The sequence below is a fragment of the Podarcis erhardii genome, assembly GCF_964252035.2.
Source record: "Podarcis erhardii genome assembly, chromosome: 9".
Lineage (NCBI taxonomy): Eukaryota > Metazoa > Chordata > Lepidosauria > Squamata > Lacertidae > Podarcis > Podarcis erhardii.
This window is the reverse complement of record NC_138512.1, coordinates 69693943-69720150: the sequence shown is the minus strand read 5'-3', so window position 1 is coordinate 69720150 and position 26208 is coordinate 69693943. Positions and strand designations below refer to the sequence as shown.

The window sequence follows — 26208 nt, the reverse complement described above, 5'->3', positions numbered from 1 at the left end:
TTACCTATAAGCTAAACAAGCTATAGGTTAGGGCCCCACTCTCTTGCTCCACCCCCCAATTTCAAGGACAAAAAAATCCTAGATGCACATTTCCAAAATATAAGATAAAAAACAAATAAAATGAAACCTACATACATCAACAGTGTTTTGTGTTGTGTAAGCTCCTATGATGTAAGTAATGGGCCCCCAATCATTTTAAGCTAGTGCTTAGTAATTAATTCACTATTAATATACTTCTTCTTAATTGTATTTCACTATTAATAAACTTCTTCGTAATAGTATTTCAGTTCAACAATTACTTTGATAAAATACATACTTTGTTATGCGCAAATGGCTTTAGGTCCATAAATTACCATATATTCAACACACACAAAACAGCGACAATTTGTTGTTGACAAAGGACAGCTGGACATATAAAGGGCCCCATTATCTTCAGTAACTTAGGGCCTCATGAAACCTAAATCTGGCCCTGGATGAGCTATTGGGGAGTGACCTGTTACCAAGGCGATGGGGTGTATGTTTGAGGGGACAGGAAAGGGGTTTCTGGAAAGAAGAGACAGGAGGAAGAGCTGAGATCCATCTTTGGAAGAGGCTGACTGCAGGCAGCTTCTGCTATTGTCTCTTGGAATGACCATGCCATAAGACCTGGACTCCCTCCATTCAGACTGAAGGTGTAAATAGGTGAAGAAACCATTTTTCTTAAAGCGCAACGGTCTCTGCCGCCTATTCAATTCAACCCTGTGTGAGTGTCTGAGACCCCATGGGCTCGTGCCATCGCTCAGCAGAGACTGGTCCCCGACTTTTGTAACAGTATTTTCCCTCCACTCTTCTTTATTCTCTGCTTTCCTTCCACATTTCCCTTCTGTGTGTTTTTTTTTAGTTACACCAACAGCAGTCTTTAGTCCCCATAATGCTGAAAAATTGCACAACTGGAAATTAACTGTTGGCAAGGTCTGTTCCTGAACCTTCCCCACGAGTGGTCTTGTGCAACTTGAAAATATGTTCCTTTATGCTTTCATTGCTGCTTGACAATCAAGAGAACCTCCCATCTTTCAGCATCTGATTATTTATAACAACCAAGTCCTCTTTAAAAAGGAGTGGCGTTTTTAATACCAGCAATGTATGCTATCGGGCATGTCTGTCCTCAGCCGAGAAACCAACCCTTTCACCCAGATAATGTTATGATTATTCTCTGTCTAAGCAAGGATTCCTTGCACACAGGCGTCTTGGGTTTCAGGACTACCTATCCCTGGGGCAGAAGTAGAAAGCAAGAGGGATTGTTGCAGTTGCAGAGATTGCTGGCAAAAACCACAGTTGCCAACTTCTTCACTGGGCTGGCTTCTTTAACTCTTTCAACTCTGGCTGGAAGGAAAGCAGCTGGGGGTGGGCAGAGATCGCAGGGCAAAACCAAAAAATATCCAGCAAGGAAGGGTGGAGCACTCTTCACAGGGTGGTCTCTTGCGCATTGTCAAAAAGGGAAGGCACCAATTTGCATTGCATTGCATATGTTAACTTATATGCCTAGCTGCAAATTGAGAAAAAAGTGCTATGATTTAAATGGAAATATGACACATCTCGCCATAGTTGGGAAGGCTGACCAGGTGATCTGAGTGCTTGCTCAGTCTGCTCTCCAGGTGTTACCTGTTGACAGAGGGACGCAGGTGGCACTGTGGTCTAAACCACTGAGCCTCTTGGACCTGCTGATCAGAAGGTTGGTGGTTCAAATGCCTGCGATGGAGAGAGCTCCCATTGCTCTGTCCCAGCTCCTGCCAACCTAGCAGCTTGAAAGCACACCGGTGTAAGTAGATAAATAGGTACCGCTGTAGCAGGAAGATAAACGGCATTTCCGTGCACTCTGGTTTCCGTAATGCTGTATTGTTTTTAACACTCAATTGGCAACCGCCCAGAGTGGCTGGGGAAACTCAGCCAGATGGGTGGGGTATAAATAAATTATTATTATTATTATTATTATTATTATTATTATTATTAGTGGGTGGTGCTGTGGTCTAAACCACTGAGCCTCTTGAGCTTGCCAATCGGAAGGTTGGCCGTTTGAATCCCCATGATGGGGTGAGCTCCTGTTGCTCTGTCCCAGCTCCTGCCAACCTAGCATTTCAAAAGCATACCAGTGCAAGTAGATAAATAGGTACCGCTGTGGCGGGAAGGGAAACAGCGTTTCCATGCACTGTGGTTTACGTCACGGTGTTTTGTTGCACCAGAAGCGGTTTAGTCCTGCTGGCCACATGACCTGGAAAGCTGTCTGTAGACAATCACTGGCTCACTCAACCTGAAAGCGAGATGAACGCCACAACCCCATAGTCACCTTTGACTGGACCTAACCGTCCAGGGCTCCTATACCTTTACCTTACTTGTTGATAGACTGCTGCAAACCTCCTTGCCCCCTGCTCTCCCTTCTAAGGGGGGTCTTTAACTTTCAGTTGGATTCGGACTGGGCAGCCCTTCCAATAGAGGGCGCCTTCAGACCCAAGGGGGTCCCCTGACAGCCCTTGAAATAGAGGTGTGCCCTATGCCAAATGCCTTTCGCTTCTCTATTAGTATATATTGCAATCTGCTCCTGCTGTTTTGCAGCTATTTAATAGGATTGGTTTGGGCTGGCCAGCTGCGTTTGGTCCTTAAAAAAGTTTTACTCTCCAGGGCTAATCAGATAGCCCTTGGCACGTGCCTATAAAACCTCTGGAGCAACAAGCCCAAATTAAATGTTAGGAAGAACTTTCTGATGGTAAGAGCTGTTTGACAGTGAAACAGTCTCCCTTGGAAGGTGGTAGACTGTCCTTCCTTGGAGTTTTAATATATATATATATTTAATTTATTTAACATAATTGTTACAAAATATAAGCAAAATATTGCAAATACATACATACATATATATTTCAAATAAGCACATATATATGAAAAGTAACAAAAGAGAAAAAAGAAGGAAAGAAAAAAGAAGAAAAGTTGAAAGAATTTCTTCCAAGTTTATTCTACAAATATCTCAATATGAAAATAATTATAAAATTTCATTGATTGACTTCCATCGCTTTCACTGGACTTCCTATATACATTTTAAGCAAGACTGTATCTGTTATTCCATATTTTCCCCATACAATCTCACACTAATATTCTAATCAATAGGTTTTCTAAATCTTTCATAAATCTGTTCTAAACACAACCAATACCTTACATTTAATCCTTGTCTATATACATAAATTAAAAATGATTTGATAAGACAAAAGCCAGAAAATATAATCCAGAAACAATGGAAATGTTTAAATGAATACTTCCTTGGAGGTTTTTAAGCAGAGGTTGGATGGCCATCTGTCACGGTTGCTTTCGTTGAGATTCCTGCATCGCAGGGGGTTGGACCAGATGATTTTTTTGGGCCCTTTCCAACCCTACACATGGCCTTCAATATGCTTGACTCCCTCCTTTTTTGGGGGGGGGGGGGGAAGGGTCAAGGCAGTTCTCGGCAGCCAGCCAAACAAGGAGGCTTACATGTGGTTAACTGGATGTACCCAACTTGGTGAGCCCTGCTTTACCTCCCTGTCAGGGAACTGCCATCGACTCAGAGGCGAGAAGGGGGAAACCAAATGGATTACAGACAGCCCCCAAAGACTGTGGGAAGCAGCACTTCCTCAGCGGAGGAGAGTAATCATGCCTCCAGTGGAGAGGAGCTGCAGGGCTTGGAGAAGGCGAGGTGGTGCCAGGACACCTTGCCTGGGCAAAGAGGGGAGAAGAGATGTCCTCCGTTACCCACGCCCTCCTTGCGCAGTAGGCTTCCTCGCAGAGAGGGGAAGCGCCGGCTGGGTGTCAAGAAACTACTCTGCTGGGGAAGGTTTAAGGACCGCCCACTCTCAGATTCTGCCAGTGAATGAGCAAGACACGGAATAGAGGCGCTCTGCATAGTGAATGTTTGTTTTGTTTTTTTTGGCACCAAGAACAAGGCTTTACAACAGACCAGGGAGGCATTTCCCTGATTGCTCTCGAACAACCCCCTGATACCCTTACACTCCCCTTTGGAAAACACCCTGAAATTTATGGTATGTGGCTCTTGTGCTTTATTAATAGTATAAATATTTATAAAATAATTTATATGACCCTTCTTTGGTCATATAGCCCACCCAAAATGGCTTATGGTATCATTAATAAATTTTAAAAGCCACACACGGTGTAAAAAACTAACAATAGCAGCATTATTAAGAGCTATCTAAAGACCTGTTGGTGGGGTTAAACCACAGAGCCTAGGACTTGCTGATCAGAAGGTCGATGGTTCGAATCCCTGTGATGGGGTGAGCTCCCGTTGCTCAGTCCCTGCCCCTGGCAAACTAGCAGTTCGAAAGCACGTCAGAGTGCAAGTAGATAAATAGGTACCACTCCGGCGGGAAGGTAAACGGCGTTTCCGTGCGCTGCTCTGGTTTGCCAGAAGCGGCTTAGTCATGCTGGCCACATGACCTGGAAGCTGTACGCAGGCTCCCTTGGCCAGTAAAGCGAGATGAGCGCCGCAACCCCAGAGTCGGCCACGACTGGACCTAATGGTCAGGGGTCCCTTTACCTTTACCTTTAAAGACCTGTTGTAACAAGTAGATGGAACTGACACCATATTTGAATTTCCCCTTCTTAAAATAAGGCCCTAGACTCATAGAATCATAGAGTTGGAAGAGACCACAAGGGCCATCGAGTCCAACCCCCTGCCAAGCAGGAAACACAATCAGAGCACTCCTGACATATGGTTGTCAAGCCTCTGCTTAAAGACCTCCAAAGAAGGAGACTCCACCACACTCCTTGGCAGCAAATTCCACTGTCGAACAGCTCTTACTGTCAGGAAGTTCTTCCTAATGTTTAGGTGGAATCTTTTTTCTTGTAGTTTGGAACCATTGCTCCGTGTCCGCTTCTCTGGAGCAGCAGAAAACAACCTTTCTCCCTCCTCTATGTGACATCCTTTTATATATTTGAGAGGATGCCCTGGTCTTATTTAAGAGGGGGGCGGGGAACATTCTGGAAAAGGAGGGCTTTTAAAAACCCCTGAAAATTCTGCAGCGTTGAGACTATGTACACCAAACGCGATACGACTTTTCTTGCCTTTTCCCTCCCTTTGCCTGTTGCAACTCATGACTCGTATTCTTGCCTTCGTTAGCCTGCAATGAGACCTGCGGTAAATGTTACTCAGACCGGCCCAGTTGCTCAGCCTGTCCTCCGGGCGGACTTCTGCACGGCGGGGACTGCGTGTCGGAATGCCCCAGCGGCTACTACGCAGACAGTTCTCAAAGATGCAGAGGTGAGGCTTGCTTTTAATTATTTATTTCATTTATAGGTTTGCATCCTGCACGGTCATCAAAGAGGCAGCCCATCCATTAAACACAATCGACGGCGGCTGAGCCCTGTGTCAGAAAAGCCCTACGTAAACAAGAATAGTCTCAAAATGGGCGTCTGAAGCAAAGCATTGGTGGTGTTTGCTTCCTTGTAAAGGAGTCCCACAACCTAAGCACGGGGGCATTAAGTGCCCTCAGTGTTGCAGATGCAAGGCGGACGTCATGTTGCAGCTTTATTTGTGCCTCTCTGTCTGAATGTAAAGATTAGATTTACGATACGATACGATACGATACGATACAATGCGATAATCTTTATTGTCATTGTCCCATACAGAACAACGGAATTGAAAAAATCTACATCAGACATTCAAAAACCAACAAGCCTGCTATCCCAGCCATCCCAGCCTGGTTAGCCCCCTAAAAACTCTGATAAAGTAAAGGACCCCTGACCATTAGGTCCAGTCGTGGCCGACTCTGGAGTTGTGGTGCTCATCTCGCTTTATTGGCCAAGGGAGCCGGCGTACAGCTTCCGGGTCATGTGGCCAGCATGACTAAGCCGCTTCTGGCAAAACCAGAGCAGCGCACGGAATCGCCGTTTACCTTCCCGCCGGAGCGGTACCTATTTATCTACTTGCACTTTGACGTGCTTTCGAACTGCTAGGTTGGCAGGAGCAGGGACCGAACAAAGGGAGCTCACCCCGTCGCGGGGATTCAAACCGCCAACCTTCTGATCGGCAAGTCCTAGGCTCTGTGGTTTAACCCACAGCGCCACCCACGTCCCCCCCCAAAACAAACAAACAAAAAAACTCTGATACCCCATAATACAATATACTCCCATAGAGACTACCTTACACTGTGTTTACATGGCACTGTCAGCAGGAAAATGTAAAGATGTTTTGTGTGTGTGTTTATCTACTGATACAGATACACACACACGCACACACACACAAAGCACTGTTTTCTGTAACCTTTCCAGTGACCGCTGGGAGATGTTAAAGTTACTGATCTGATTCTGTTGGAGATTTCTTCATGCACACAGCTGTTGTGTTATATTGTTGTTCTGTATGATTGTATTTTTATTGTTTGCTGTTGTAAGCTGTCCTGAGGATGCTAATGAGCACCGAAGGGTAGGGAATACATTTTAGAAATGGATAATAATAATTAAAAAGCGAGCCTTTGCTTTTTTAAATAAATAAATAAATAAATACTTGAGCCATTTCTAAATTGCAGGAAGATGCTAAAGGCTTTATAAAGGCTATGCAGTATAAACAGCTGTCAAATCCAAACTGGACCATCTTTCTGGGGGAAATGAGAGCAGTTACTCAGACACAGACATTTAGGTGATTCCTTTTAGCGTTCTTTCATTGGTGTTCTCAGCCTTTCTGACTTTTATGTCAGTCCAACAGCTCACCGTGGAATAGGGCTTCTCAGATTTCTGACAGCTCGGCAATTTAGGCTGCCATCAGCTGCATGCTTACCTGGGTGCAAGTCCCTTTGAACGCAGTGCGGGGCCGACTTGTGAGCAAACATGCATCAGATCAGGCCGTTCTTTGGGCTTGAAAGTGAAGGAATATTCCACTCAAAAAGTGTACAATGGAAATAATGGTTTACACTTGTGTTTGTCGCTTGATCAGTTGTCGGTCACTCAGTTTCTTCGTTACGGTGAATGGCCGGCATTCAAAAAAGAGACTTTGCACAAGTATGTAAAATAGTTCCAAAGAAACAAACTAGAGACCCATAACAGTAACGTTATTAGTGACTGTACTATAAAATGCTGGGCACAGAGAACAGCGTAATAAGCTTACTAAAATCAGTCCCTGGAGAGTTTTACCTGCAGCAACACAATATTTAGCCACCCTGGAAGAGGAGAATGCATTGTGAGCCGAAAGAATTAAGAAAGCATAAAAATGCATTTGATCGTCCTGGGAATTCACATAAAAAGGGTTCAGTAAAAATCTTACATATATCATGATAAAAGGAACAATGCAGAAGAACGTGATCTATCGATTCTGCCTCTTTGTTATTTGCAGAGGCGCTTAAGTTGACAGTAGGGGATTTCTTTTTTCTTTTCTTCCTTTTTTTTTGGGGGAAACTCCCTTCCAGAACTGCTGATGAAAGAACATTTAAATGCAGCAGAGTAAAGGCTCTGTGATGTTTTCAAACAGAGAGCTTGAAATCTGGGCATCCACCCCCAATTGCAAGGACAGAAGCTCAGAGCAGTGCTTGACTGATTTGCCTGAGGTGAAGAACAAAATGGCACCCCGTTCTGTTCTATGTTCAGAAGCTGCTTGGCCGTTGAGTCTTATTTAAACACCAGCACCTGAGGGCTAACTTAGCAGGCCATGTGGTGCACACAGTGCTGACCTTTAAAGCTCTAAACGGCCTCGGACCAGTATACCTGAAGGAGCATCTCCACCCCCATCGTTCTGCACGGACTCTGAGGGCCTTCTGGCGGTTCCCTCACTGCAAGAACTGAGGTTACAGGGAAACAGGCAGAGGGCCTTCTCAGTAGTCATGCCCTCCAGTCATATGTCAAGGAAATAAACAACTACAGTGGTACCTCGGGTTAAGAACTTAATTCGTTCCGGAGGTCCATTCTTAACCTGAAACTGTTCTTAACCTGAGGTACCACTTTAGCTAATGGGGCCTCCTGCTGCCAATGCGCCGCTGGAGCACGATTTCTGTTCTCATCCTGAAGCAAAGTTCTTAACCCGAGGTACTATTTCTGGGTTAGCCGAGTCTGTAACCTGAAGCGTCTGTAACCCGAGGTACCACTGTATCTGACTTTTAGAAGACATCTGAAGGCAGCACTGCATAGGGAAGTTTTTAATGTTTGACTGTGGTCTTATAATTTCTTGGAAGCCACCCTGAGTGGCTGGGGCAACCCAGTCAGATGGGCGGTATATAATTATTATAATTATTATTACTATTATTATTATTATTATTACTAATTAGCATTATTAGCATTATTTTCTTTGGCACCTTACTGCCACTGCCCCCCCCAGCATCTGAGATGGATACATCATCCTCTCTAATGGCATGGCTGGCTCTACAAATAACTTCCTGTGGTTAGAGAAAGATTCCTCCATTTGCAGATTCTCTTGACAATCAGTCAATTTAGCCTCTAGCTATCCAATGATCCAGGTCTCGTCCCCTCCCTTCTCCTTACCTTTAGGCAACTCGTTCACTCTCTCAGCCCTATGGGGAACACCAGTGACCTACTTCATAGAGCGGTTAAGAGGAAAGGAAATCATTTGTATGTTAAAAGTTCCAAACACACACACACACACACACACACACACGCACTGGATTCAAGGCAATGCTATTTGTGGAAAGTCAAACCTTTGCTTTTAATTTTCCTGAATCTGTAGAGCAGGCATGCTCAGCTTTGGGGTCCACCAAGCTGAAGGTGTCCCAGCAGTCTGGTCGGAATTCACTAAAGCTTCTAGTTTTGCTGCTTTTCTGGTATTACAAAAACGGGGGGGGGGGGGGGGCTGGAGGGGAGAGAGAGCTGTCAAGCCTTGACTATAAAGATTACTTTTCAAGCAGTGATATGAAGAGCCAAAGCATCCCATACCAAAACAAAAGAGGCCAGTGAAATCAGGACTATCAAACTCCAAGCACAAGTTCCTAACTCGTCTGCCAGCAGACGCTTCCTTTTATAGGAGCTGCTGAGAGACAAGGATGGGCCTTTTCTGTGCTGGCTCCCCATCTATGGAATGCTCTCCCCAGAGCCATCATTACATATCTTTAGGCCAGGTGAAAACATTCCTATTTGCTCAGGACTTTGGGCATTAAATCATTTATGGTCTGTTAAATTTGGGTGGGAGGGCTGTTGTTATGATGATTTTATTATGATGCTGTGTATTGTGTTTTTAGCATTATGCAGCATAAATTATGTTCTTAATGTACACTGCCTTGGGATATTTGAATAAATAAATCAAATTATTATTATTATTATTAATAATAATAATAATAATAATAATAATAATAATAATAATAATTTATTTATACCCCGCCCATCTGGCTGGGTTTCCCCAACCACTCTGGGCGGCTTCCAACAGAACACTAAAATACAATAACCTATTAAACATTAAAAGCTTCCCTAAACAGGGCTTCCTTCAGATGTCTTCTAAAAGTTAACAGATAACAACAACAACAACAACAACAACAACAACAACAACAACAACAACAACAGGGAATGCACAGATCTGTTCTGTTTCATGTTGGCTGACAGTCACTGGTCTGATCTGTCCCATCTGCGGGCGGATTTTTTTTTGGGGGGGGGGATACATAAAAATTTTGCACAAATTGCATCATTATATGTAACACTGTACACTTTTTTGTATGCGTTTTCCCAAAACATGAATTTGGTTCCCTAGCTGGAACTAAAACAAAGAAGGTCAACTGGCCTCAGGTGGATAGAGCAGGAGCTCAAAGAGCCCTTAGGAAGCTCAACAATTCCAACTACCAGAAAGTGATCATTTAAAGCACCAGAAATTGCTTTACATGAATAAATTCACTAATGCGGTCAATAGAAGAAATAGTATTCAGTAAGTACGCGGATGGCGCTGTGGTCTAAACCACTGAGCCTCTTGGGCTTGCCGATCAGAAGGTCAGCGGTTCGAATCCCCACAACGGGGTGAGTTCCTGTTGCTCGGTCCCTGCTCCTGCCAACCTAGCAGTTCGAAAGCATGCCAGTGCAAGTAGATAAATAGGTACCACTTCAGCAGGAAGGTAAATGGCGTTTCCGTGCACTCCTCTGGTTTCGCCAGAAGCAGCTTAGTCATGCTGGCCACATGACCCAGAAAAACTGTCTGCGGACAAACGCCAGCTCCCTCGGCCTGTAAAGCGAGATGTGCGTCGCAACCCCAGAGTCGTCTGCGACTCGACTTAACTATCAGGGGTCCTTTACCTTTACATTTAATGACTCTGAATGTCGGTTGCTGGAAACCTCAGGAGGGGAAAGTTGTTGCTGTGCCCAATCTTTCTTTTTGTGGGTTTTCCACAGGTATCTGGTGAGCTAGGCCTCATCCAGCAGGGTTCTCATCCAGCAGGGTTCTCCTTACGTTCTGAAATGTGGAAGAAAATATACGGGAAGGAAACAGTGTGGCTGGGTGGAATCAGAGTCAAGTATGTCCCGCTTACAAACTTCCTCTGTTCCTTCTTTACCAGCTTGCCACCGCTCCTGCGCCAGCTGCGTCGGACCTTTGTCTACTCAGTGTGCATCCTGTTCCTTTCCCCTAGCCCTGAGCCGGGGTCAGTGCCTTTCTGCATGCGGAGAGGGCTTTTACCAGGACCACACCATCTGCAAAGGTAAGAGAAATGTTGCTTCTAGTTGCAGGCCTAATAGGAAAGGAAAGCCTGCAACCCGATCTCAACAGGACTAGGCTCTAATGCAGCCGTGGCTTATGTAGGGGTCGCAGAGATAGCTTTTAAGTGGCAGGAGGACTGCACTCAGGGAGGGTGCGAGGCAGTGGTGGCGAGGTTGTGGCAGGGAGAGGTCTGGGCTGACAACCTCAGCTCCAGGGCTGCTGCTGCCAGTCCACAAATCTCTCATCTTGTCCCTGTCCTACTTTTCGGAGCAGGAGAAAACAAGCTTGTTCCATCTTCCATGTGAGATATTTGAAGATGGCTATCACATCTCCTCTCAGTCTCCTCCTATCCAGGCTAAACATACCCAATACCCTCAAACTTTCCTCATAAGGCTTGGTTTCCAGGCCCTTGGTCATATATGTCTACGAGGTACTGGTTTTATTTGTTATAACCATCTTCCTTTGTTCCCCTCTTGATTTTCCTCACTGCATGTCTGTCTATTGTTTTAGTCCTGAATTTTACCTATAATTTTACTCTTGGATCATCCTGAATCAGAAGAGGCTGTTCACAGTCTTTATGGCTTTGATAAAACTGTATTGTTTTGCTGCTCTTAAAATAAACTAAAATCTGAAAACAACAAAATAAGCTACAGAGTAACTTAGGAGGGCCAGAGCAGACTGGATGTTACCTCAACACTGCTCCCTGTCCCTCCGCATTTGTCACCTGAGGCAGCTGCCTCGCTCTGTCAAATAGTAGGGCCGGCCCTGTGTCTCTTTGATGAAATCTCTTTCATATATACATTCACATACATATCTCCATCTTCCTTTCTCCGGAAGGAGTGTTTGCTTCTCGTTCTTCCACAGATACAGCACAGCTTTTCTTGAGATTTCACAGTGGCTTTGCTGTTTTGCAGGATGCCATTCGTCTTGCCGCGAGTGCCTTGGCCCTGAACATTTGCACTGTACAAAGTGCATGAAGCCAGAGGAGGGGCTGCAACCTGGAATGATGGTCAAGGGGAAATCTGTTGGTGTCTGCCTACCCCGATGCAAAGACCATTTCTACCTCCATAGTGATGGGATATGCAAAGGTGAGTGAAGGAAACTCCCAGGATATAATAATGAAGGAATCTTATCTTCATTGGTTCACGCTTTTAAAAAAGTCACAGGGTGAGACCCAACATACTGCACTCAGGGCTTTTCCTTCCTTTTCTCTCCCCTCCAGCTTCCTGCATGGCCCTCAGATCTGCTCTAGAGGTTTGGGGGATATTCTGGGGAGAGATATTGTGGGTTTATGGGGGGGGGCTGGAGGGTGGGGGTGAAGGGAAACCAGAAGGGCAGTAGGGCAGCAACCCCAACAAAGCACTCAACTATTCAAAAATCCCCAAATTATTTCCTAAAAGAAAACCAAACAGTCTAGATAGATGCAGTTGTGGGCCATCTTCAAAGCAGGGAGATTATGCTGACCTAGATGTCTCCCTCCTCCCATCTGGTTGAATAAATTGCCTAGAAATGATGGACTAGTAAAAGGTTGTTTTGCTCGCTGTTTTACTTTGTGTTGACATTTATTGGGAGACGGCCTGTTCCAAAGGTAGTTCTGAGCACTTTTGTTGCGCTCAAGGGTCTTCTCTTAACAAAGCTGCATCAGATTCCTTCTCAAAATCTCCAGGTCAGCATTTGTATCCCGCCGCCCCCCCCAAATAAAACGCTCCACGGAAAATAACTTTGCTTACGATATAGATATTTCAGAAATTGGCAGCAGAGAGAATCTGTTGAGCTCAGGGTTTGCCTTCAGTTTCAAAACCGAATTGGAGAAAACTGGCCCAGAGCAGATGATTGTGGACATTGCAGGCAATTGCAGATTTGGGTTGAGTCAGGGGTCAGCAAACTTTTTAAGAAGAGGGCCGGTCCACTGTCCCTCAGACCTTGTGGGGGGCCGGACTATATTTTTTTTGGGGGGGGGGGTCGTAGAACGAATTCCTATACCCCACAAATAACCCAGAAGTGCATTTTAAATAGGAGCACACATTCTACTCATGTAAATACACCAGGCAGGCCCCACAAATAACGCAGAGATGGATTTTAAATAAAAGGACACATTCCACTCATGTAAAAGCATGCTGATTCCCAGACCGTCCATGCGCCGGATTGAGAAGGCAATTGGGCTGGATCTGGCCCCTGGGCCTTAGTTTGCCTACCCATGAGTTGAGTGTTAGGAATTTCTTGATGATATCAGCAGCTTGATGAGGAAACCACAAGTGTGGAGGTTTCTCTTTCCCTGGCAGTCCAGGAAAGGCTGGACAACCGCCTGTTGGAGATGGACCATGTGAAGCTATCTTATGCTGAATTGGACCATTGCTCTATCTTGTCTACACTGAGTGACAGTAGCTCTGCCGGATTTCAGACACAAGTCCTTCCAGACCTACTTGTAGAAGCCGGGAATTGAAGCTGGAACCTTCTGCATTGCTTCTCATTAGCTTTGCGAGCCCATGCGCTAAACCCTGTCCCCAGAGCCTACGTCCCCCCTTTCAAAATGAGACATGATAAGAATATATGGGTTTAAAATTAAGCCACAACTTTATTTGATTTCAGGTGTAGGAACCTTGGCTTAGGCCTCTCATACCCGATAGGGACTGAGGATGCGCAGGGCAGTCAGGTGTTGTGGGAGGGAAGCGTGAACTTACACAGCATGCCCTCCCACTTCGCCAAAGCCGGGAGTTTGACCTACATGCCGCCGCTCTAGGGCCAGCGACTCCCGCAATCAACCCTTTAACGGGCCCCGCAAACACCGCTGCATGGGGGGGCATCAATACGCTGCCCCCGACTCGCAGATAGACTATAGAATACCGACCAAGGCCTAAAACCGCCAAAGTTGTGACAAATTGCTATGTGTCAATGCAGGGAAATTCCTTCCCGGTTCTGAATTCAAGCAACCATCTTATGACCATAGCAGCGCCCGCTGACCTAGGAAGCAAGAGGTTAGCCTGCAAAAGATGACCATGTTATATTTGTTGGGATATAGTTCCATTCCACCTTAAAAGGAACAGGCATGACTGTTGTGTGTTACATGCCTGTTTACTTCCAGCACAGGCTTGCTGGGAACTTCTGTTTGTATATTGCTTTTGCTATATTGCTGTTTGCTTGGACACGAGGGGAAGCAGACATGTTCTTTCCTTTGTTCCTGAACTATTCTGAATAAACGCCTGTAAATAATGCGTATACATGTCTCTGTCTGCCACTTCCATTGTGAGAAGTTGTTCACTCTGCTGATAAGAATGTGCTTAGCCCCTGAACGTTTTGGAGGCTTGAGTTGCTGATTGATGCTGTTCCGGGAACCGGAGTTCACCCGGCTGCCGGCCGGTGGCTGGAGCCAGCTGGGGGCCTGCCAAATGCCCCCGTCTCCCCGGACGCATCCCAACGATATTTAGGGAGGGTTGGGTGGGTGAAACTGGAAAGAAAACAAGTGAACTTGGACCGAAGAGCATTGGCCCCTTCCCTGGCCCTCGCCCCAGCTCCAGCCAGCAGCCCATTGGCCTCCCGAGATTGGGAGCAGGGCAATGGCCACCCTGTAGCAAGGTGGGTGGCTCCCCGGTCCGAGGAAGCCCATGTGGTGTCACAAACCCCGCCCACCTTTTGGAGAGGGTGAGCGGAAATTGTAGCAGAGGGAAAAGTTGAGCAGCGTCCAAGCATTGTGCGAGAAGGTGCTGTTAGCAAAAAACAACAACAGGCAAATGTGGCTGGCTGCGCTTACGTTCTTGTTCTTCTCCCTTATCTCTTTCTTTGCTGCAGAGTGCCACTCCTCCTGCTTATCCTGTCTGGAGAAATCGCCAGAGAACTGCACCACATGCGCACCCCCACGAACCTTTCACGAAGGCCGGTGTGTCTCTGAATGTCTGGATGGATGGTATCAACAGGAGGCGAGGTGCTACCGTGAGTCCGCAACGTTGAACACCTGCTTATTGCATGCCTGCCACCAGCACATTTGATCGCGGCTTGGTTGTAATGCCTTAACAAAAAATATTACCAAGCGGGGGAAGAACCCTCCTTCCCATATTTTATTTTAGTGACAATGGTGTCATCTGCTGCCACAGTGTAAAATCAATGGGTGCCGTGGACTGTCTGCATGAGTAACAGCTTGGTTCATCAGGACATCCCTTTTGCTGTGGGGTTCTTATCCCTTCCTGGATTGTGAGATATACACAGTCTCCAGGAAACCAATATAAATGGGGAAATAGGGGAAAACCCAAAATTGGTTTGTGCAGAATGAGGGAGCATTGCTCTGTGGATGGGGTAGCCTTGCAGGCACTGCAGGCATTTTTGTTTTTTAAAAATTGATTATATTTTTTATTAGATTTAAGGCTTTCGTGGAGGAGTAGGCTATCAGATGGAGGCAGGAATGCTTCTGAATGGCATTGGTTGGAAACCACAGGGGGACTTGTGCTCAGATCCTGGCTATGAGCTTCCCATAATGAGCATCTGACCTTATCCAGCAAACCCTCCCATGTTCTTATGTCCTTCCCACTCCACTTGGTTATAACTATCTCTCTCTCTCTCTATATATATATATATATTGTCAGGGAACTGACATCAGAGCGAGAGGCGGAGGCAGGGCTCCAGAACGATGCCGGAGAGGGGACCAGCAGGGGGGAAGGAATTCAGCGTAACACCAGTAGAGAAGAGAGGGAGATGGAGGAATTGGTGACAGAGCTCTGAGACCCTTCACCAGAAACTAGTGGAGAGAGCGCTGGCACGCCCCAGCCTTCCCCTTACTTGTGCAGACGTGTTCCGCGCAGGGAACATAGGCGGAGACTTGGCGTCAAACAGCTTTTATGCTGGAAGAGGTTCAAGAAACGCCCACTGACGGATTCTGCAAGTGACTAACAGGTCGCGGAAGGCGAGCTGTGAGCCTAAGCATGGTTGGGCAAGCAATCAAACTAAACCGAAGGCACTTTACGCACAAGTAACCCCCTTACAACCATTACATACATACATACACACACACACACATATATATATATATATATATATATGCTTTCGTAGATTTTCACGGGTACAGGAATGCAGGTTTTGGTGTCCTCGGGTGTCTTCCCGTGTAAAAGTTGGGGTGTCTAGGCGACGTTTCGACGAGGTCTCACTCGTCATCTTCAGGCTGGTGCTTTCGGCTTCTTGTTACTGGAACAGAGCAGGATCTCAGTGTTTGAGTTCCTATAAATACTGTAGAGGGGGTGTGGTGTATAGCCTCCAATGTTCTGGGCAGAGAGGAAGTTCCCAGGCTAGTGTGCCTTTTCTTCTTTTGTTCCTTAATTACTTGAGAGATATCTTGAGTGATTTCTTGAGTGATATCCTGAGTACCACTTAGGTGGGTCATTAGGTGTGGATTAGTTGTTAAAGTCTTTGTGTCTTGACCTCTTGAACTTTGTGAAGAGTTTTCCTGAGAAGATGGCTGTACTGTACTTAGTTGTGCTCTGGCTTGGCTTCGTGTATAGGGGCGAGCTGTGGTTTTGTGGCTTGTGTCAGCCAGATCTGTGTAGGGATTGCAGGGGGGTGCAGCATCCGGAGGTGCCACCATGGATTGGCTACTGGATGGTGTCTGTAATTCATCTGTGGAGAGGGTCTGGGTTTGGGTCTGGTGTGGTTGATTGGTGTTGGCGTTCTGTGTGCCTCTGGATCTGGTGTCAGTTTTTGTGGGGAGGGCTAATTTCCAGATGTCTGGCAAGCGGGATGTGTCGTCACGCTTGTTCATGTTGTGAGGGTGTTTGGTATATATATATACCAACGCCTTCCCCAACACCCTTCCAGGCTGTTTTATTTATTTATTTATTTATTTAGGAGGACAGACAAATATATATATTTGTCTGTCCTCCTAAATAAATAAAACAGCCTGGAAGGGTGTTGGGGACGGCGTTGGTAGCCTTGACTCTTCCTTGCTTTATGTTTGTTTGAAACGCCAAAGATTAATGTGGACCTTAATCTTCCATTAAGATCCCATTTAATTTCAGGCTTGAGTTTGTGAGTACAGGTCCAGAGGAATGCCTGCCTCGTAGCTGTGCAGATAAGAAAAGAGCTGCTCTTTTTATTTTATTAATGGGAAACGGTTGTGGGAAATACGCCGCCGATGTTTCGGGTGGCCTGAGGACAGTCTTATTTGCCACGAGCCGACAGGCGAGATAAACCTCTTGTTGCAGTGTATTGGGTTATTGTTTTTCATTTAGAGCCTGTTACAGGCTCTGAAGTTTATGGAGGAGGAAACATTGCAATGAGATACAGGGGGAAGAGTCTATTGAAGTTAGTTATTATCTGGCCACAGGAGAGTTCTTCATGCAGCCGGCGCTCTCTCTTATGGGTACGTAGAAGATCTGAGCCCATATGTACGCAACAGATGGTTGCATTTCGATCTGTGGCACAAGGAGCTGAAGGGAAGAAGCTCCAGGTAGCTAGGATATGGCCGAGACCCAGCTCTGTAACCCTCTTTGCATGAGAGTTAACCCTGCCCTGACAATAGCCCCAGATGCTTCCCAGTAGGACAACTCGCCTTTCCACGAACAGCTGCTGCTCTCGCTTTTGTATATGATGTACATCCATTGTGCAGAATGCACTTGAATGTCACACTTCCGCGGCAGAACTCCCTCATCAATGCTGCAGCTCAGGGAAACATCTGTTCCTTTTCGCTCTTTGTACATGTACGTCGCTATGTGTGCATTAGACACACATGTGTTCCTAGTCACGTACTTCTTTGCCAGCCATGAAGTCAATGTTTCTTTGCCTTTGTCGAACACGTGGGTTGTCTTAGCAGAGCTCTCTGTCTTCTTTGCTGCCACCCAGTGTGCCATCCCTCTTGCAAGACATGCCATGGGCCGTCGGATGCGGACTGCGCCACCTGCCTCCCTCACGCCACTCAGGCCAAAGGAAGGTGCAGGACTCCCTGCAAGGCGGAACAATACCTCAATCTGGTGGGCTACTGTGTTGGTAAGTGCAAGAGGAACATTACTGTCTCCAGTGCTGTTTCTTGCTTTTCTGTCTTCCACATTCGTGCTATGTCTTTCCCAAGGGAGTTCAGGGTGTTGAGTGAACCTTTTCTCCATCAATATCAGAAACCTGGGTGGTGGTGGCACATGAGGCAGAGCCTTTTCAATGGCTGCCCCCATATTGTGGAATCACCTCCGAAAAGAGCTTAGATCGGCTCCCTTTATGTTACCCTTCTGCCAGCAGGCTGAGACCTTCCTATTCAGAGAGAGGCCCTTGAAAACAGAAAGGAGATCAATGCCATACATGTAAAGCACATTCAATGAGCATTTAAAGCATATGACACCCCGCCAAAAAATATATATTGGAAATGTAGTCGGTTAAGGTTGATGGGAATTACGGTTCTGTGAGAGTGAAACTACAGTTCCCAGGATTCTTTGGGGGAGGGAAAGTCACATGCTTTAAATATGCAGAGGATGTGCTTTAAATATATGATGTGCACCTGGGCTGCTATCAGGGCAAACTGCATTTTTGTCGCTGATCTGAATGTGTTCTGATGTATTTTAGTTATTGTTTTTAATTAGTTTGTTTTAAGCTACTTTGCATTTTGTAATGTTGTAAGCTGCCTTGAATGCCAACTTGGGAAAATGGCAGGATACTACTGCAATAATAATAATAATAATAATAATAATAATAATAATAATAATAATACATCATTATTATTAACAGCTCCCTGCAGTGCATTAGTCTTGGATGTTGTGCCTTGTCCGAGGCTCCTCACTAAAGCTTTGTGGCTGAATGTCGGTTTGCATCCAGGTTCCCTTGACCTACGCTCTGGGCACTGCACCATGAAGGTTGCCTTTTAAAAAATCAGCAAGCAACAGCCGTGCCATTCAGCTGACCCATGAAGACAACACCTAGCACACTGCCAGCCCAATCTAAACATTAGATTACAGTGTTTTGATTTATTTGTTTATGTTTAGCAGATTTATATCCTGTCTTTTGACCCATTGATCATCAAGGTAGCTTCCAACAGATTGTAAATTTTGTGTGTGTGTGCGCGCGCACACGCCCAATTAAAGGGAACAAAGTGTGCCTCCTTTCTGTTCTGCCGGTTGAAGGCGGTTGTTCTTTCTGGCAGGTATTGCGGGCTGGGTGGGCCGCAAGCTTCCTGCTGCTGCTCCTTTGCCTAACAGATGGGGCCAGATTGATCATCTCTTTGCCATGGTGTTCTTCCAGGGTGGCAGGGGCTTCTGTCTCCCAAGGGCATAAGGGCCACCTGGCTGGTTGCTGAAGCCAGAGTATACCTTCCTTCAACTCTGCAGTGCCAGGTAACTGGCAACTGGAACAATGTCTTTTCATGCCGGGAGATGGGGAAGCAATCTCTTCACCTTCTCATCTTATCTCATTGGATTTGACCAGGCTGGCCCTCTCCTTGCCATGATGAATAGCAGGGGGTGCATCTCTTGGTCTAATTTGTAGATTGGCAAGTCCTGAACCAGCTCACCACAGGGCAATTCCCAGGCCTCATGGTCTCTGTGATGGGTATTCAGCAAGACCTCGTAATAAGCTCGCAAAGGGGTGCATTTTTGCAGAGCCATCAGCTATGGCCATGGACAAGTTGACGTGAAGCCTCCTATCGAGTTGACATGGTAAAGTCGAAAACGGTGTGTTAGGAGGCCTTCTCTGTGCTAGAATCTCTGGAGGCTTCCCAAAGTCCTAGTGTCAGAGCCATTTTAGGCATTTAGGGGAAAAGCACATGGTGAAATTCCTATGGCACTGCTTCCATTCAGACTATAAATGCTTGCGCAGGCAAAGTAGACTGGAATATTTAGTTTCTCCCTCGTGGGTCAAAGTTAGAACTTTCTCTCTGACATGCCAGTTTTCTACACGCAGGGATCTTGTGCTGTGAAGCCTACTGGTGTGGGGTTCTGAGACCAAAAGAGATGTGCATGTTTTCCTCAAACTTGTTTACAACCCAGCCAAATGCCTCCCTCTCTTGAGGAGACTTTTCTCTGAGGAAAAATTATTCCCCTTCAACGTTTACTCCAATCTGATTTGGCTGCTTGGCCTTGTCAAGAAGCCTGTTCTGAGTGAAGGCGATTCTTCCTGCTCTTGTTCTGAATTGGCTTTGTTACATGCTCAAATCTGATGGGTTGTGGAGTGCCGTAATGTCGTAATGATTGAGGTCTGATCCCTGATTGACTCAGAACACCTTTCCAGGAAGTAGGAGGTAAAACAACCCAAAATAGTCTTGAAGCAGCAGGTAAGAGCAAGCAAATTTGGAGAGGTGCTGAGGGCTACAAACAAGATAAGCAAAAGTGTGTATGTCAGGATATATTTTATCTCCCAGAAAACCCGTGCCAAAAATGTTTATATGCCAACATATTGGCACTTCCCTAACTAGCAAATAGTAGAGACTGGGGAAGAGTGTACTTTGCAATTTTCCTAACCTTATTGAATAGCTCAGCTGTGAATTTCTTTCGGAAACTCTGAAAGGCCATTTTATTTGGGTTGCATTTTGGTTAATACTAATGTGCTTGGTCGTAGTTTTTATTTAATTTTTAACTGGCCTCCTTTGCATGTATGGTTTTCAAACACTCCCCCCTCCCGCCTTAAAAAGAGTTTTTAATGGGATAGGCTGAACTGCAAACCCAAATAAATACCATTTTAAAAATGTATGGCTGAGTCTATTGCCACCAGTCTCCTGTGAGATGAATTTGATTAGGTTTGAATCAAGTGTGAGTTTTTCGTTATATGGAGAGACTTTCAGAAAGGGATCCTCAGTGGTATATTGGCAGAGCGTTGAGTGATGTATGAAGTCTATGCCAAGAGAGAAGGGTGGTGAGAGACAGATCAAATATTTGGAAGTTAAATGCTGCAGTTCAGAGGGCTTTAAATCTATGGTGTGGATCCACCTTAAGGTGCAGGCAGTGCTGATACTGGGCTTTTATCAGGGCAATCTGTCCTACTAATAATATTTATAATACAGTGGTACCTCGGGTTAAGAACTTAATTCGTTCTGGAGGTCCGTTCTTAACCTGAAACTGTTCTTAACCTGAGGTACCACTTTCGCTGCCGCTGTGCCGCCGCCACGCAATTTCTGTTCTCATCCTGAAGCAAAGTTCTTAACCCGAGGTACTATTTCTGGGTTAGCGGAGTCTGTAACCTGAAACGTCTGTAACCCGAGGTGCCACTGTAATAACTGATTATTTGTATGCCGTCCATCTGACTGGGTTGCCCCAACCACTCTGGGCAGCTTCCCCCAAAATTATAAAACCACAGTGAAGCATCAAACATTAAAAACTTCCCTATACAGGGCTGCCTTCAGATACCTTCTAAAAGTCATATAGTTGTTGATCTCGTTGACATCTGGTGGGAGGGTGTTCCACAGGGCGGGTGCCACCACCGAGAAGGCCCTCTGCCTGGTTCCCTGTAACTTCACTTCTCACAATGAGGGAACTGCCAGAAGGCCCTCAGAGCTGGACCTCAGTGTCTGGGCTGGATGATGGGGGCAGAGACACTCCCTCAGGTATACAAGGCCAAGACCATTTAGGGCTTTAAAGGTCAGCACCAACACTGTGGTGCTCGGAAACGTGCTGGGAACCAATGTAGATCTTTTAGGACCAGGGTTATTTGGTCCCGGTGACTACTTCCAGTCACCAGTTTGAATTAATTGTAGTTCATGAGTCTTCTTCTTTATTACATTTATATACCACCATTATCTCAAGGTGTGGTGTACAGTGGTACCTCAGGTTAAGAACTTAATTCGTTCCGGAGGTCCGTTCTTAACCTGAAACTGTTCTTATCCTGAGGTACCACTTTAGCTAATGGGGCCTCTCGCTGCCACTGCACGATTTCTGTGTTCATCCTGAAGCAAAGTTCTTAACCCGAGGTACTATTTCTGGGTTAGCGCAGTCTGTAACCTGAAGCGTCTGTAACCTGAAATGTCTGTAACCCGAGGTACCACTGTACATGGTTCTCCTCCCCATTTCACCCTCACAGCAACCCTGTGAGGTAGGTTAAGCTAAGAGAGGGTGACTGGCCCAAGGTCACCCAGTGAGCTTCCTGGCTGAGTGGGAATTCGAACCCTGCTCTCCTAGGTCCTAGTCCAACACCTCTAACTGTTACACCACACTGGCTCTCGCCTTCAAGGGTAGCCCCACGGAGAGTGCATTGCAGTAGTCCAAGTGAGAGATAACCAGAGCATGCCCCACTCTGGCCAGACGGAGCACAGGCAGGCAAGTAGGGTCTCAGCCGGCACACCAGCTGCAGCTTTATTCTTGTTGCTGAATGTGTTCTGATGTATTTTAATTATTTTCTCCTCCCGATTTTCCATTCCACATCACCACCTCCACAACGGCGATTCAGGATTCTGTGGCCACTGAGCATGCACAATCCTCATTAATCTCTTTCTGCTCACCTCCAATATTAAGATTTATGTATATATATATACTTCTGCAAGCATTGCAGTTCCCCAAAGGCTGCCGCCGCGGTGTGTTTGTGTGTGATGCCTTTTTTTGCACTTGCACTCTGAGCACTGGAAATAAAGGAGTTGATTCTTTCGTAGGAAGAATTCACTGTGGCCCCAAACGCCAGCTGCCCAAGAGCTTCGCTGTTTCATCGGGACTCATGCAGGATATCTTTCCTAGTGGATTGGGCCCAGTGGGCCCTGTGCGCCCCTGTGAAACCGTTGTCAGAAGTGGCTAATTGCATTTACCTATTTAAGGGAGATTAATCACATTTTAATCTATCGGGAGGACAAGCATAAACACTGCCTGGGAACCGTTCCAGTCACTTCAGAGCTTTACCGCGGCCATTTTTTTTAGCTTATCAAAGGAAAGATAACAGTTGCAGAGCTTATGCCAGCACTCGAAGCTTCCAAGAAAGATAATGGATCCGAAAAAAGGGGGGGAAATGTGAAAAGATTTAAATGGTATCATTCTCAAGTTCATCATCCCGACTCCCCTTCGCAACAGTTCTCCTGCGTCTTTTGAGCCAAAAGACTTATTTCTTTGATCTCGAGAAGTAATTTTTTCCACGGCTTATTTGTTTTCCACCCACAACAGAGTTATTGCTTCGTCTCCTTGCAGCTGAGGCTAGGAATGAAGAGATCGGTGTAGATAAAACAAGGGCGAAGTATTTGTACCCAGATGAATTCTGCAACTTTTTCATTAGAGGATCTAAAGGAGGGAAGGGCCTGTAGTTGGGGAGGGGGCCATGGCTTGGCGGTGGAGGCCACAACTTGCATGCAGAAGGCATTTGCGTCCATTCCCGATATCACCAGCTGAAGGATAGCAGCTACCTGAAGCCCTAGGTTAGCCGATTCTTGTCAGAGTGGACAATACTGAGGACCAAACCAGACTAAGAATAAATTGCAGGCATGGGTGGCTCAAGGTTACTTATAAGTAAGGAAGTAACACTTCATCAGAACAAAATAATGGCACAGTGGTACCTCGGGTTACAGACGCTTCAGGTTACAGACTCCGCCAACCCAGAAATAGTACCTCGGGTTAAGAACTTTGCTTCAGGATGAGAACAGAAATCGTGCTGTGGCGGCAGCAGGAGGCCCCATTAGCTAAAGTGGTGCTTCAGGTTAAGAACAGTTTCGGGTTAAGAACAGACCCCCAGAACGAATTAAGTTCTTAACCCGAGGTTCCACTGTACAGACTCGGAAAGAGCTGAATACCATTCAGGAGCTTTTGCAAGGTGAAAGGTTTGAGGGAATAAGTCCTGTTTAGGAGCAAGGGCCCAATGTTCATGAGCAAAAACGACCAACAAGGGTTTCAAGGGTGCATGGACCCGCAAAACTGCTCCAACAAGTTTCCCCACCTACCCACCAAGGAGGTGCAGAAAATGTCTGACTACTCATAAGTCTGTCTGTCCACTCCTGTTTTGAGGGCAGGCGCTATGTCTACAGCCTTTTTCACACTTGGAACATGTGCAGAGGAGGGCGACCAAGATGACCAAGAGTCTGGAAACCAAGCCTTATGAGGAATGGTTGAAGGAGTTGAGTATGTTTAGCCTGGAAAAGAGGAGACTGAGAGGAGATAGGATAGCTGTCTTCAAATATCTGAAGGGCTGTCACATGGAAGATGGAGTAAGCTTGATTTCTCCTGCTCTGGAGGGTAAGACCTGAACCAATGGCTTCACGTTATAAGAAAGGAGATTCTGACTAAACATTCAGGAGAACTTTCTGACGATAAGAGCTGTTAGGCAGTAGAATGGACTCCCTTGGGAGGTGGTGAACTCTCCTTCCTTGGAGGTTTTTAAGCAGAACTTGGGTGGCCACCTGTTATGGATGCTTAAGCTGAGATTCCAGCATTCTAGGGGGTTGGACTCCATTACCCTCATGCTCCCATCCAGCTCCTCAATTCTATGATTCTACGATTGCCACAAGGGCAGTGGCTCAGGAGAATGGGAACATCCTGGGGGAACAGAACAGAGGAGGTGCTCTCTCTGCCTAATGGTAGGTGTCAGGTGTGCATGCAGGAGCCAGGCCCTGTGACCAATAGGACTCTGCAGGACTGGGGCCTTCCTAAGTTTGTTCTGAAGAGGCAAGACGCGGCCTCGCAGGTGAGGCCGATTGGTAACTCACAGCACCTGGTGGCAAGAGCCAGGAAGGGATATAAGGTCAGCATTTTCCCTTTGGCTCTTTGCCACAGCAACACGTTCCCTGCCTTGCTGCGTTCGACTCCTTGACTCCTTGCTCCTCGGACCCTTGACTTTGTGACTCCTTGCTTCTTGATCCTTGGACCCCTGACTTCGTGACTCCTTGCTTCCTGACCCTCGGACCCCTGACTTCATGACTCCTTGCTTCCTGACCCTCGGACCCCTGACTTCATGACTCCTTGCTTCTTCATCCTCGGACCCCTGACTTCATGACTCCTTGCTTCTTCATCCTCGGACCCCTGACTTCATGACTCCTTGCTTCTTCATCCTCGGACCCCTGACTTCATGACTCCTTGCTTCCTGACTCTCGGACCCCTGACTTTGTGACCCCTTGCTTCTTGATCCTCGGACCCCTGACTTCATGACTCCTTGCTTCCTGACCCTCGGACCCCTGACTTCGTGACTCCTTGCTTCCCGACCCTCGGGTCCCTGACTTCATGACTCCTTGCTTCTTGATCCTCGGACCCCTGACTTCATGACTCCTTGCTTCCTGACCCTCGGGTCCCTGACTTCGTGACTCCTTGCTTCCCGACCCTCGGGTCCCTGACTTCATGACTCCTTGCTTCTTGATCCTCGGACCCTCGACTTTCTGAGTCCTGGCTTCTGGCCTCCCATTCCCCCTCCCACCCCCGCCATCTTGCCCCCAGTCCCAACGTCCCCAGCAGGAACTTCGACCGGACCACGACAGTAGGGCTGGCCTTGCAACCAAGCTTGACAAGGGATGTAGAGCACCAACGCCCAGTGGTAGGGCTGGCCCTGCAACAAAGGTTACAGGGGACGTAAAGCATCAATGGCTCAGGAGGGAAGACACTGGGGATGGAAACTATTTTATGTCCCCCTCTCCCCCACCCCACAGCACACACGCTTCTGCTTGTCTGCAGCTTTATTATGAAAGATAGCCTTATCATTTGGCATAATTCAGCCTGGTTTCCATCTGCCCCTTCCTCCAGTCTCCCATCCTTGACTTCTCAGTAAGGAACACCCTCCCCCCCCCCGAATTCTCCACAAGTATTTTCAGCAAGAATTCGCAGCAACGCTTATCAGCAAATCCCTCCCGAGTTTTCTACAAGTGGTCGGCTTTGCAGGCGAGACTCCAAGGAAAGAGGGCCAGAGCTGCCAGAATGACTGACATTGTCTTTCATATAGCCACGGAGGGTGCAGCAGCTGTAGTTTGTATCTGTAGAAGAAGAAAGGGCAGGCAATACAGTGGTACTTCGGGTTACAGACGCTTCAGGTTAAAGACTCCGCTAATCCAGAAATAGTACCTCGGGTTAAGAACTTTGCTTCAGGATGAGAACAGAAATCGTGCTCTGTTGGCACGGCAGCAGCAGGAGGCCCCATTAGCTAAAGTGGTGCTTCAGGTTAAGAACAGTTTCAGGTTAAGAACGGAGCTCCGGAGCGAATTAAGTACTTAACTTGGGGTACCACTGTACAATGAAAGGGATGGCATACCTTCCTTGTGAGGACAGACTGTATAGTTTGAGCTGTGTTCACCTACGGAAAAAGATGAGTTATGGAGGGGCAGGATTAGGGATGTGGGAGGATTTGGGTTCAAATAAAGGCAGACCTTCCTAATTTGCAGTTTCCAAAATGCTACATGACCACACTTTGAAATCTGCACTTCTCTGATTTTTGCAATGCCATTCTCTAGCCAAGCGAAGTGTACAAAAATGCACATACTGGGGGGGGGGGGAGTACATACGTTCATGAAAATAGCACACCAGTATCCATTACATTGGGACGCGCGTGGCGCTGTGATCTAAATCACAGAGCCTAGGGCTTGCCGATCAGAAGGCTGGCAGTTTGAATCCCTGCAACAGAGTGAGCTCCCATTGTTCGGTCCCTGCTCCTGCCAACCTAGCAGTTCGAAAGCACGTCAAAGTGCAAGTAGATAAATAGGTACCACTCCGGCAGGAAGGTAAACGTTTCCATGCGCTACTCTGGTTTTGCCA

General features: G+C 46.6%; 1 protein-coding gene across 2 annotated transcripts in view; it reads left to right on the top strand.

Moving 5' to 3' along the window:
- FRAS1 (Fraser extracellular matrix complex subunit 1) overlaps window positions 1–26208 on the top strand; it is a 384087-nt gene that overhangs the window by 192474 nt on the left and 165405 nt on the right. For both annotated transcript variants that reach the window (XM_081876572.1, XM_081876571.1), the window contains exons 15-19: window positions 5135–5275; window positions 10485–10625; window positions 11539–11712; window positions 14411–14551; window positions 17444–17587. In XM_081876572.1, the coding sequence (XP_081732698.1) occupies window positions 5135–5275; window positions 10485–10625; window positions 11539–11712; window positions 14411–14551; window positions 17444–17587 (741 nt within the window). The remainder of the gene's footprint in view (window positions 1–5134; window positions 5276–10484; window positions 10626–11538; window positions 11713–14410; window positions 14552–17443; window positions 17588–26208) is intronic.